This window comes from Teleopsis dalmanni, chromosome 2 (genome assembly GCF_002237135.1).
Source record: "Teleopsis dalmanni isolate 2A chromosome 2, ASM223713v2, whole genome shotgun sequence".
Taxonomy (NCBI): Eukaryota; Metazoa; Arthropoda; class Insecta; order Diptera; family Diopsidae; genus Teleopsis; species Teleopsis dalmanni.
The window spans coordinates 142,781,161-142,795,154 of record NC_051847.1 but is presented as its reverse complement, the minus strand read 5'-3'; the positions used below and the strand labels follow the sequence as shown (position 1 = coordinate 142,795,154).

The following is a 13,994-nucleotide window of genomic DNA, read 5'->3' as shown; positions in this document are numbered from 1 at the left end:
CAGCGTTGTAGAAATCGCATAGAAAGCCATATTAGCAGATTGAATATATTTCAATGACTGTTGCAGCTGTGAAAAAATATTGCTTCATATCTGCTTTGTTCATTTTATGAGTAACGTAGATTAACACTGGTACGGTGTTACTTACTAGACAATTTTTTTCAATTCTATTATTTGAATTGTATAAGATTTTGACATAATTTGATTTAATTATTTGAATCCTAATTATTCAATTATGGGAGCTGTTGTCCCATTGAATAGCCTAATTGCTATTATACATTGTACATATATTTTGGTTACATTAAAACTTTGAAATAGTTTCAAGCCCTCAGAGGTTTATATCCAACGCAGATGATAACTACATTCAGTAAATGGATATGTAAATGGATTGATCGAACTTTGTGCAATTGTGAATGTTGTTGCGGTTCCTGTTTTGCGGTCATCATCTTTGCGGGGCGATTGACGACAACAGAATGGAGTGAAAGATCTTAGTGGTTTCTATATTCATTAACCTTACTCAATACTAAAACTAAAATGTAACCTATAATATTTTATTTTTATCTGTGGTAGTTGTTGAGGCTATCATATAGCGAGAGAATTTCCTAAAACTGTTAAGAAAAATTGTCAAAAATCAAATTAATGTTAAACACTATATAATCTCCACTAGCTATTGTTTGTATGCATGTAGATATAACACAGGTTAGGTTAATTAGGATAACCAATAGCTCCATCCGTATAGCATGAATGGTGCTATTAGTATCTAGCGGTACTAGATAGAACTAAACTAGATTTTGTAGTAGACATTTTTGCGAATTTAAGAAGTTTTTGAAGCTTTATGAACCAGAGTCACAAATCATTTTTAACAGATTTCTTTTAAAGCCTGTTTTTAAAATAAACCAATCATAGCGGTAATTGAACCGTCTATGCATAAGTTCTAGTACACACACCCTATTATCAGCACGATCTCGTTTACATATATAAAACAAAGAAAATTTTAGTAAATTTTTGATGATTATTTTTGTCATAAATGTTATTTTAATTATTTTCTGTATTTTTTTATAGAATTTGTGGACATGCATTTGCGCAAACCCAGCAATTGGCTAGGCATATGAATACACACACGGGAAATCGTCCGTATAAATGTAATTATTGTCCAGCAGCATTTGCGGATCTTTCAACAAGAAATAAACATCATCGGTAAGTTTACAATATTATGTTTGTTATTTTCATAAAATCAAATTTAAAACAGCAAAAGAGTAGAATCAGTCAGTTTTGTAAACTATTCAAGTCTTCTATTTCGAAACTAAATGAGAGGTACTTAGCTGTAAAGGTGTATAATGTAAAACCGTTGAGAGAGAGAGAGAAGTGATAAAGTGGTAGTTACGGAGATCTGCCTTAGAGTGATTGCTGATTTGTTAACATCTCTGTTAATTCACCATTTCATACTTTGTATTCCTACATAATATTTTTATAATATAAAATTATTTGTGTAAAAAAAACAACAACACTAGCATGTACATAATAAATATTTTGAATAATTATGTAGAAGCTATTTGAGCACTTTTACTTACTTAAGCACTTTTACTCTTTCTTAACTCGAGGTATTTTTAAAACCCCTCTTTACGCCTTGACTGGATTATTGTTTATCACTTCATCAGACTAAGCAATAATTGACCTCAGAGGGGGTCATACCTTCTTGAGGAGCCTGTAACCATTTTGAGATTTGATAACGCGGTGTTGGTAAGTCTGTCGTTTTCGCAAATAATTTCAGGGCTCTATTCTTTATGTATTTTTTGATGGGATCAATTTTAAGATGTTATATATAATTTTTTTTTAAAATATTTTGATAAAAATATGCATTCATGCATTTAATGAATGTAAATATATTTAATATATAATATAATAATAATATATAATATTATGTATAATATTTTTTATTTGAATATATACTGAACATATATATATTTAATATATTTATACTATTTTTATTTGAACTCTATTTAGTATACATACCAATGAGCGTCCATATGTCTGTGATGTATGTGGTAAAGCTTTTACCTATACGAATACGTTAAAATTCCATAAAATGATACATACAGGCGAAAAACCGTTTGTGTAAGTATAATTACTTTACTATATCTTTTTTTTAATATATTATTATTAATGATTTGTATTTGAAACAGTTGTGACATTTGCGGAAAAGGTTTCCAACAAAGCTATAAATTGCGCAATCACAAAGTAACGCATGCTAAGAAAGGTGTTAGCATAAAAATTGAGAAAATTGAAGTCGATGATTTGACAGGGTATCAAGAGGATAAGGAAGCTACAAGCCAACTTCTGGGAATATAATTTTTTTTAAATAAATAATTTAGTACAATGTTTCTTTATATATATATTCGGTATAGTGTATATCAGTTAGTTTAAGCTTATCTTTGCAATACATAGTCCATATTTCTAAAATAGGTTTAGTTGGATTAATGCATGAATTTATCTGTTTCGGTCGACGTTTTATCGCTGCTGGCTCAGATAAAATTCTGACAACAACAATACAATATATAAATTAAAGAACAATATATATATATGTAAATTGATTAATAATATATACATAAATTAAAGAACAATATATATATATATAAATTGATTAATAATATATACATAAATTAAAGAATAATATATATATATATAAATTAATGAATAATATATATATAAATATATATTATATGTATAAATTATTAAACAATATATGTATATATATATAAAAATATATAAAAATTGATTATAAAAATATATATATAATATAAATTGATTAAATAATATATATATAAATTGATTAATAATATATATATATATAAATTGATTAATAATATATATATATATAAATTGATTAATAATATATATATATATAAATTGATTAATAATATATACATAAATTAAAGGATAATATATATATATAAATTAATGAATAATATATATATAAATATATATTATATGTATAAATTATTAAACAATATATGTATATATATATAAAAATATATATAAATTACTTAATTGCTTTAGTTATCATTCAAATGTATATTTTAAATTATATTTTAATTTGAAAAAGAAAAATTAAGTGCTCTAATCAATATAAAACTAAAAGCCAGAAAACGTTTTCTGACAAATTATGTAAATTTTATCTAATATTGTTATCATTTTTTTTTTTTGATTTTTATAGTTATAAATCTTTGAAATGAAATCTAAACTTTCATAATTATAAGAATATTTATTAATGTATTTAATATATACAAGAAGAAGCTGAAAATTTCAATTATTCTTATAGCGCTATATTGCTTTTCAATCTTTGTAATAAAATAGTTATTAACTAAAACCCAAAAACAATAAAAAATCACCAATAATTGATTAACTATTGTTTAATTATATGATCAATACTGTGTTGAGATTTAAATTACGTTCCTATAAATGCTTCAAATGTTGTTATCTTTTCAGAAATTCCAAAATCCTAACAAAAAAGTTTAAAATTGAACAACGGATATATCGTGCAGCTATGACTCGTTTGAGTAAAACATGTAAAGCTATTGCTTCTAATTTGGTAGGTTCATATGATACTTGGACAGTTTTATTTTCTAGTGAAGAGCACTGGTTTTATTTTTGCCTTATCACTCTATTCTTACCCACAGTTAGTCTTTGCCTTCGCAGCAAATTTCTGTACATGTAGGATGAGCTAATAGAACTTTCCCAAGATTTGACTGCCATTAGTTTATTCTTAATTTTTTTAATATGCGATAAATTCTAGTCATTTTAATTATAATCTTACCAAAGTCTTTCAGGTAGAAATGCAATACATTGAAATCTGAGCTGTGAAATGTCTCAAAAGACGACACAGAAGAATTATATATATTCGGAGTGTCATGCAACTATAAATTCTCTCCAATCGTCTACTTTTTATCTGAATTAGCTAAAACAAAGTAACATTTATTTGGATACTTGGATACGCAGATTTGAAAGTAATGATGTATACCAAGTTTGCAAGGTAGGATGCTTTAACACACTTCATAGAGCTCTAGCATTTTTTGGGTATTTCGACTATTTTGGGTATTTCATACTACATTATTACTTAAGAACATTGAATATGAATTGTTTTTAAACTAACTTGTTTACATTTCAACTAATGGAAGATGTAGAAGGATTAAGACAATCTAATCAATTCCCACAGTACAGTTAATGATATGCTGTCAGACTAATTAGACCGGGCAGAAGACATCTGGTAAATAGCATAGTGCAAAGGTTAGATCGTCATAAATCGGACATCAGCTATTTTACCTTTTATACCTTTTATTGCAATGAATGAGTTCTGAACTCTTGATATTGGCAGATAAAACAAAACTTTATTGAATTTAGTTTAGAAGACTTTTTCCTTTTTAATATTAATAACAACAGTTAACTTGCGGACTGCTTGCGGATTTACATACGCCATACCAGTGCAACATTCATCCTCAAAGAGTTTGTTATGACATAACGCTGTGAAATGTCATTGTCAGTTTTGCGGTTAAACATCTGGTTAATTAGAGAATCACCAAAAGTATATTTAGAATTGCTAAGAGCTTAAATTCTATAACTTTTTTGGCAACGCATATTCTTCTATATTTAAGGGCGTGCGCCAAACGTAAATTAGAAGTGCCATAAATCGAGGTTTGTAAAAATTGAGGTTTTAAAAGATTAACACCAAATTTTTATTTCAAGAGACATAAATAGCTTTTCTTTAGTAAACTTGCAATATGGCTTTATTGAGTCGCTCTTATTTAAAATCTAGCAATAAATTTTAGAATCTTAAAAAACTCATAACAATACATTACAAATTATTTTATATAAACATACTACAATGATTTATAAAATAAATCGTAAAATATTTTAAGAGATTTTTGAATAAACAGTTACGGTTTATTTGTCAGATATCATTGCGCAAAAGTTGAATTAAATAGGATAATCTTTAGGAAAGCAGTATGACAGGTCTATCATTCCGATTCAATCTAGAAGATTTTATCATATTAGCAAGAAGTCTAATCAGTGAATTTATATGGTTTTGATTTGAAAACCTTATTCCTTATTCTCTTGAGGTCGATTTTATCCATTGCAACTTCCAAATGAAATGTATGTTTTTATTTCTGTATACGAGGGCACACCAGTTACCATTATTAGAATCATTGTTTGAGCTCTTTGCAGGATTTCTATTGCCATATAGCTGTAAGTTGTTTATCCAGATTGATTTAATGCCTTGGTAGTTTCTATTATTTTGTAAATCAATCATCTCATCTTGTGTTTCTTAACTTACTTCCTCAACATTAATGCCAAAAGGTATCCAAAAAGCTTTTGGATACCCTGTGATTCACTTTTCGCATATTCCGATTAAATTCATCGCCTAGTACTTTCAGATGTATGCTAATGTTGTCGTATATATGCGTACTGATCATATCGTACTTTTGACTATCTAAAAGTGATTTTAATATGGAAAATGCAGGCAATTTTTTTCCGCCAACTTTTACTCTTCAAATGTTCAAATGTTTTACTCTTCAATGTTTGCAACGCCTTCTAAATTTCTGTTTCCGGAATCTTACAACTGAAAGTTTAAGTTGTTGTAATAAGCCCGTAGGGCTTCACGTTATTCAAGTTGGGCAGCTCTGGTACAATTTATAATGAATTTTATAAGTGGATTGGTACATTATATAGGCTATAAAATAGTTATATAATTACTTGAAAATTTTGTGTGCTTATAGTGTTTTCAAATGAGTGAGGTCTCAGTGGACAAACTTCAAGCTATGTATCCATACCTGATAAATTTGATTCGCGAACCATTTTTAACCACCGGTTGGGAACCACTCGTCTAAGGGTTATTTAATAGTTTATTCACATAAACTAAATTATTTTACTTGGTTTGACATTTTAAGGTAAATATAATATTGAATTCATGAAAATTTTTGTATCTTAACTACATTATTTTATATGACTGACATAAAAATATCTTGCAAAATTCATATCTTCCACAATTATATATTGTTTACTGATGAAAATAAAACAATTTCTTTTGGATCACGTACATTTGTACAGTTTATATATTTTATTTGGTAAATATATATAAATAATTTCCACATAAATACAATACATACATCACATTCATTTAAGTTTTATTTAAAGTAAACCAGATCATATTTTTTAACAGTATAATAACCGTAATATAACAGTTTCTATATATAGTATAAGTTTTGAAAATACATATTTTTAGTTGATACATATAAATTTAAATATCTACACACATATAAATATATTATTACAATTTATTATATTTTAAAACATTTATAAAGATTTTTCCCTCTAACATGATGAATATATAAATTTATATAAAGTAATTATATAAAGTAATATAAACAATTCTGAATTACAATATAGTGTAAGTAAAGTAAATATTTGGTTATATATATATTTATAGATTTTGGTCCCTCGCAAGGAGTACTATGTATATTGTATATTGTGTTACAGTAGTGAGCAAGAATTGTATAGTACATGCACTTTTTCTATTAATTACTTCAAGTAAAACATAATCTTTTTTTTTATCTTTTAAAGATATAAAAGATATAATCTTTTAAAGATTAGTTATTAATATTTATTTTAAATATTGGTTTGTTTCTTTCTTGGCATAATATTAGTTACTACTTAGTAGTTTAACAAGTAATCAATACTAGTTACCAAGTAATGCTCTTCGGGATTTTATTACTTAGTAAGAAATTTTGATTTTATTGACTCGAAATCAGTAGAAAATATATGTATAAGGGGTATTACCTCTGTCTTGGAAAGTCATTGCAAGGTGCATAAAATGCAAGAATGTTACACTAAAATTGCAAGAGTTCGAGAACACCCTTGTTGCAGAATTGCAAACTGAAACTGAAACAGCTGTTTTTGCAGCATATCACATCCACATAAAAAGCAACAGATGTCAAAACAGCTGTTTTTTTTCTTGTACGCATATATAGGTACATTGGTTTAGGTATAGCAAGATTACAAGCAATTGCATTTTGGATTTGTTACCCATTGCAATGTTACCCATTGCAGTGTTACCCATTGCAATGTTACCCATTGCAAGCTTGCGCACTCTGTGCATTTTTTGCACCTTACAATGAGCTTGCAAGACAGAGTGAATACTAATTTACTAATTTATTTAAAATAGTGGTGGTAGTTATGCATGCTTTGATGTAATTACATTACAATATTAAAGTAGTTACATTTAGATATGAAATTAATCTCACTAAAGTAATTAAAGCATTCAATTGATTAAATCATACTTGCTCGTAACTGTAGCCTTATCTTAGACTTAAAAATATCGCTGTAATGAAAACATTGTTTTAGTAATTTTGTGTTTTTTTATATGTGTATATAAAATTTTTGGTCATAAAGTAATTTTTAAAGTAACTTTTGTGCATCATAAATTTTATTTACTTTTAGAGATTTTAAACTAGAATTTCGGTTCCACATAATATTTCATATTATTGGTTTAAGAAAATATTTATTATCTTTACTTAAAGTTAATCGTTTGGAAAGTGTTAAGTTGACATCAATTAAAGTTTAGTGCTGATAAGTGGTATCATTTTTATGATGCTGGAAAATAGTTCCGAATATAAAAATCCAACAAATCCCTCACAATTTGTTACATTCTTGCAAAGCAACATTCAAATACAAAGGAAAGCAACTAGAAAGTAACTAAAAATAAAGGAATTCGTATTCCTTGTTGTACAAGGAGAAGCACATAAAGTCAGACGAAATCATAAAAAATAAAGAATTTTCACTTCTGCTCCTTCGAAACGTTATGATTGAGGATAATAAACTAAAAGTGAATAAATAATAATTTTATACATTAAGTCGTTGTACGGTATTTATTGCATCGTGAATAATTTTTACGTTATTTTGGAACATTTTTCCAGCATATTTTTATGACAGTGAAATGTTGTTCGCAGCAGTAAGTATTAGGTAGGGGTAAGTGGATTTCAAGACAATATAGCATGGAAATTTCTTCATTAGTCAGAGAACTAAATATTTTAAGCATTTATAAAATATTGTAAATGATATTTAATAATAAAAGTTCGTAAATAGTATTTATGTTTTTTTATATTTATATATTAATTCCTATAAATTTGGAATTTTGTTTTATACATCATTATTAATGTTAGTAATCAGAAGCTAATTTGTAGAACTAACTAATCAATTAGTTTTGATCATTTTAGACAGTGACAGACAGAAGAATATATTTGATTCGACCCGTATTTGCAGTCAGAGAGGGACATTAAAAATATATTTTCATTTTCCTGACAAGTCATTCTAAGAGCAGACTGTAGCCAGTTATATGCAAGCCACGCTTAATCCTAGTCTTGTTTATTTTATATGAAAATTCGTGGTATATTCCGCATATTCGACGGACGAACTGTCTAGTTCTGCATTGTAAAGTAGTTTATTTGAAACGATTAGTTAACTGTTAGAACTCATGCCGTAAATGTGGTCCAATAGTCTTGCTATGTTATTGCTGGTTATAAAGCGGTGTATTTGCAGCAGTTCCTGGCTATGAGAGCTAATGTTCTAGAGATGAATGCATAGTTTTGCTGTGTATTTACAGATCGTAACATAGTTTATTTGAATCAGTTGATCAACTGTAAGAGTGCGTATCCTAAGGAAGAAGCAATAGGTTGGCTCTGCATTTATTGGGTGTACATTAGAATATTCACAGTAGTTAGTGGGATGTGAGTGTTATTATCCTAGAGGCGAACCCAGAATCTTGTTTTGCATTTACTCATCGTATAGTAGTCTATGCGAACCATTTGTAAGAGTAAGCGCAAGTTTAAAAATTTTAACATATCGGCTCTCGTTATTACTATAATTGCACCGTTACGTGAATATCTACAAAAGGTACTGAAAGCTCGGGTGCTTTAATGAGGCATCAACAAAAAATACAGACCAGAGTAGTTCTCTAAAGTAAAAGAAGTTGGCCTTAACAAAAAATTGATTTTTTCATTTAAAAATTTTTTCTTAATAATATGTAATATTACATAAAATAAATATTACATTATTCTAGATCATATAGAAATTTTCTATATTTTCTATATATATTCTATATTTTGAGTTTCTATATTTTTAAGTTTTCAATATAAAAACGTTATATCATTTGATGTTGTAGAACTCATATGTAGATATATAGTAACTATTAAACTTATTTATAACTCTTATGAAGTTTAATCTATAATTTATATAGATTAATTCTTAATTTTGTAAGAATGTTAAAAGTTTCAATATACCTATTAAATCTAAACAGCTTCAAATTATGGGTCCTATCATTATAAATTTTTTGCGTAACAAACTTTTGAAGAAAGCTCTTAGGCTTCATATCAAAATCAATAATTTTTATATAGGTACATAAATAATATATATACCTCTGAAATCCGAACAAAATTTAGGGCTCAAATTGTGAGCCCTAAATTTTTGAATATTTTGTATAGCAAACTTGAAAAAATATCTTAGGCTTCGGTTATGTTCCATTTGTAGTATATGTCTGTTAGGTCCATGTAATGTACTCATCATGAGCAAAATTGTTGTTTTCAATGCAGAGAGAAAAACAATGAGTGTGACAAAAAACCATATATTGGTTTAAATTTGGAGTCGAACTAGGCTAACTGGGCCTTGTCACTTAGGCAAAGCAATATTATTCAGTAACAATTGTAAGTATTTGTGTCTTTTAGAAGCAAATTATTACAATTTTTGCATAACAAGCATTTTCGTTATAGCCTAAAGGCGATAACTTTGCCGAGCTCATGACACTCTACAAAACATGGCTCGTAACGATTTGTTTTGAATTTAGAGAAGTTTTTTGAAGTTCTTTTAAACTTAACCTTAATTCATTGATTTAATATTAATAAACATAAGTTTATTAAAACCTGGTATGACAAAGATTAATTTACTGCTGGCAGTAGCTCGTATAAATGAAAACAACTTTGTTAAGATAATTACCGTATATCATATATAAATTAAAATATGTAATAAAATATATCCATAATAATCAGCTACTGTGTTAAGAGATTAATATTAGAATATATTAATATTATAATATAATCTATAATATTCCATCTTAGCACATACATCGAATACGGAAATCTTGTAGACTACTGAAAGGCTTAGTTCCATCTTAATAAATTTAGTTTCTTGGTATGATCATTGGATAGTATATTAGTTAGCTTATTCTTCTAAAATTTTCTGGAAATCCTGTAGGTTGTTGAAAGGCTAAGGTTTCAAGTAAATAAATTAAGTTTTTTGGTATGATCATTTGTCAGTATGTTAGACAATTTATTGTTCTAAAATTGTTTAGGTTAGCTTAAATTTATTACTCATGTAATGAATAAATAATAATATAGTGTACATAAAAGAGAATCAGAGTAAAATTAAAGAAAAGCTGCAATTTTTATTTTGGAATCATATAATTGTGATAACTGTTATTCCACTCTTCCATTTTTAACTTATTCAATCATTTAAAAAAAAAGGGGTTATAGTAAAGTTTTATGGAATTGGTGAAAGGTATTTGGGGGTTTCGGGTTAGGCTAAGGCCCCTATGCACTGCGACCAGTTTGAATTAGTTGCTTAATTAGAATTTAAAGTCACGATCTATTGTCAGATTATAAACAAAAAAGGAGTCTTGAGGTTATTTTTTTGAGCAGATTTAATTTGTTTGAAATTTTAGTATAAAATTAAAGAATGCCCGTTGTTTCTTCTTTGTATTGATATATATTAAATGCTTCTGGATATGAGTTGAAAACAAAATTCACTAACGACACTGCTAACAGTTAGTTCTCTTACTAAGAAATAACTTAACTCGTATTATTTAGATATCTTCTTTTAAATTCTTGCTATTTACCACTTAAATTAAATATAGCAATTTGATAAGCAATCCCCTTCAATACATGTCCAGCTACGCCACTGTAATGCAAAAAAGGCTGTCGTAAATACTTGATAGTTGATGTGCGCATTTCTCCTTGCCGTCTTAACTTCTATTAGAAGTACTGCTTAATATATCAGCATTTAAGAAAAAATATGTGCTAATGTATGTCCAATTTATATGTAAAGCAAGTGTAATGTAAGTGTAATATGTGTTTTTTATGTAAGTTCATTATAGTAGGTGTGTACGAATGCTTAGTATACTTATAAGAGTACATTTTCATAAGTGTGTTCTTAGGATGAAAAAGGTTCATCATGGACGAAGTTCGTTTAGTATCAAATAGAGGATTTTGTGTTCCGCGTCTTACATTTTTGGTTTTAATATTTTGAATTTACGTGTCTTCAACGTGATATGCTGGTAATAACGTCGTTACTATGCACTTTCGTAACAGCTGCAAAAAAAAACTTTATTATTAATTTTTATACATTTTTACGGTTTTCGTTTAATGTTTTTGTTTTTACCAACTTCACTCTAAGAAGTGAGCAGAAAAACGAGCTTATTAAGTATGACCAGTTGTTCAGAAGCTCGTTATGCGTTTATATAGTATTCACGTTTCTTGTGACACTTCTCGTAAGCGATGTAGCAGAGTGCCATTGCAATTAGCAGCAAGATGATGATACCCATGCCAATGCTTACCCAAATTATCTCATCATTGATGCTCTTATAGGAGTGTCCTGTTTGGAATAAAGTTTTAGCAAAACAAAGCAGAAAAATTTTATTACATTTCGGTAGGGAGTTTTTGTTTTAATATTTTCTTTTTTTTTTGCTGAAAGTTCATAATGAAATACTCAACATAATAAGGTTAAAAGCAGAAAATAAACTTATAAATCTTTTAGATAAATGCAATATATACGAAAACAATAAGCAATCAAATAGACCCAGTAGTAATAGAATGATTATACATAAACCGATATAAACTTCGCTGTGCTGTGGTAAGGAAATATTTCTGTGTCCGATATTTATATATTCGTATATGATTTTCATGTTTCTCAAATAGATATATTACATATAATTTTATTTCCTCAAAGTATGAAATGGTATAACGAGGTTGTCAAAATTTTGCAATGATGATTATGAATATATCTTACAGATACATTTTATAGATTTATTTTACAGATATATTTTACAGATATATCTCACAGATATATTTTACAGATATATCTTACAGATATAACGAATTTCTTGGAAGTACACGTAAAGTATACCTATTCTATACAAATTCGATGATAAAAATCATACAGACCATCTGTTTATCATTGATGGTATTGGCAGTAAAGTATGAAATGAGGTTCTGTTTATTGTCATTAACTATTTTTTCTTTTAATTATTTTATCATTTACAGATCGATGAAATTATGATTCCAAATAATTGTATATATTGATTATCATTACTAAAAACCGCTAGAACACAGGTGTGAACATAAGTCTATATTATTATACGTATCGGATCATATATATGAGGTTATTCAAGTACTAGCAATACAATATTATGAGGAACCAAATATATCAAAACAAAATACCAAATTCTTCAAATATCTTGGTACTACATCAAATATGCTCTGTAAATATTGTGTAAAGCGCAAATACAATTAATTATCTCTTATGAAATATAATACTTGAATTAAACTTAATATTCTAAATTCATAATTTAATATTTGTTCGTTAGTTTTTAAACTAGTTATAACTATTTATAACTAACAATAAATGACAATAAATGACAACATTAACAACAATAAATAAATGAAATAAATGAAAAAATTCGTCAATTAGAAATATATGATGTACAGAAAAGATATAAAATATAATGCAGAGCGAAAGAGTTTTTTTGAAAAATTGTACCCTCTTCCAAAAAACACTATATCACAGATTTGTATAGGTTCCCACAGTAACGTGTTACTCTACTTTAGAGTGTAGAGCAGAATACTGTACACCTCCCTCTTGCTTCCAATTGGGGAACAGGCGTTGTTTTGTTTTAAAACTAACCTATACTATTGATAAAATAGATTATATTTTTAAATCTTTGTTAAGATGTCTTTTATAAAATATCTCAATTTTTTCGAGCCTGGGCAGTAGTATCTTTTTTCCCTTCTTATGTGTAGTTCCTACATATCTGCTTGAAAGGGGTATCCAATTGTTCACCACAAGTTTTACTATCTTGGTTCTACCCAGCAGAACTTTAAATAAATTGTAAATTGGCCATATTTGTTTGAATTTTTCACAGCCTATCGTAGTTTTTCATTTATTTTTATTGTTTTGTTACTCTCAGAAACGATTATGGACATATTTTTGAGCAGTTCTTATATATATGGGACGTTGGGACAGCGCACTGTCCAACAAGTGGCCCCACTGAGTTGAAGTAGTCGAAGTAGACCACGAAACTACCACGAGCAGTTCTTAATGAGATCAGTATTTATTGCTATGCTGGAGATGCTCTGATTCATGTTAAGAATTATATATCTTTTAATATCTCTTTCGTATTTCAATGATATTATGTACTGGTTATTCACAGACCTCAGTTGTATTTTGGATTGTCTTACTAGCTTTTGATTTGTACTATTAATGGACTATGCGAGAAAAGCAGCTCAGTTGTTGGTAAATTGCAATGTGTTGATTTTGTAGATTCTTTTCTGATATTAATAGACCTGAGTCGTTGGTAATGATTTCAGCTTGGAACATACTTGATGAGTGTAATTAATAAAAAAAATAAATAAGATATAAAATGGTGTGTATAATGTTATGAAACGTATGATTATAAAATGAATGAGATGTATAATTAAAAATGAAATAATAAGAGAGAATAAACGAAATGTGAAGAATTATGTAAATAATATATGAATATATGGGAATAAATTAATTTGATTGTATAATAACATTCAGTATTGTGTTATAACGTAAATAATATTATAATTAAATAAATAAAAAATATAATACAATCTTTATATCTATATATATGTACAATCTTGAATAAATGAAACATAATA

The 13,994-nt window shown here is 27.5% G+C and overlaps 1 protein-coding gene across 1 annotated transcript; it reads left to right on the top strand.

Annotated features, from left to right (window-relative positions):
* Positions 1–1,065: 1,065 nt before the first annotated feature.
* Positions 1,066–2,581, top strand: LOC119683813 (zinc finger protein 596-like). The gene is made up of 3 exons (XM_038097677.1): positions 1,066–1,194; positions 2,002–2,112; positions 2,181–2,581. The coding sequence occupies exons 1-3, from the start codon at positions 1,106–1,108 to the stop codon at positions 2,344–2,346; spliced, it is 366 nt and encodes a 121-aa protein (XP_037953605.1). The 5' UTR covers positions 1,066–1,105; the 3' UTR covers positions 2,347–2,581.
* Positions 2,582–13,994: the final 11,413 nt, after the last annotated feature.

Bases quoted from the DNA above. Each gene is read 5' to 3' on its own strand.
- LOC119683813 (XM_038097677.1), top strand. From the start codon at position 1,106: ATGAATACACACACGGGAAATCGTCCGTATAAATGTAATTATTGTCCA. The intron at 1,195-2,001 runs GTAAGTTTACAA...AACTCTATTTAG, and splicing joins ACAAGAAATAAACATCATCG to TATACATACCAATGAGCGTC. The intron at 2,113-2,180 runs GTAAGTATAATT...TATTTGAAACAG, and splicing joins ACAGGCGAAAAACCGTTTGT to TTGTGACATTTGCGGAAAAG.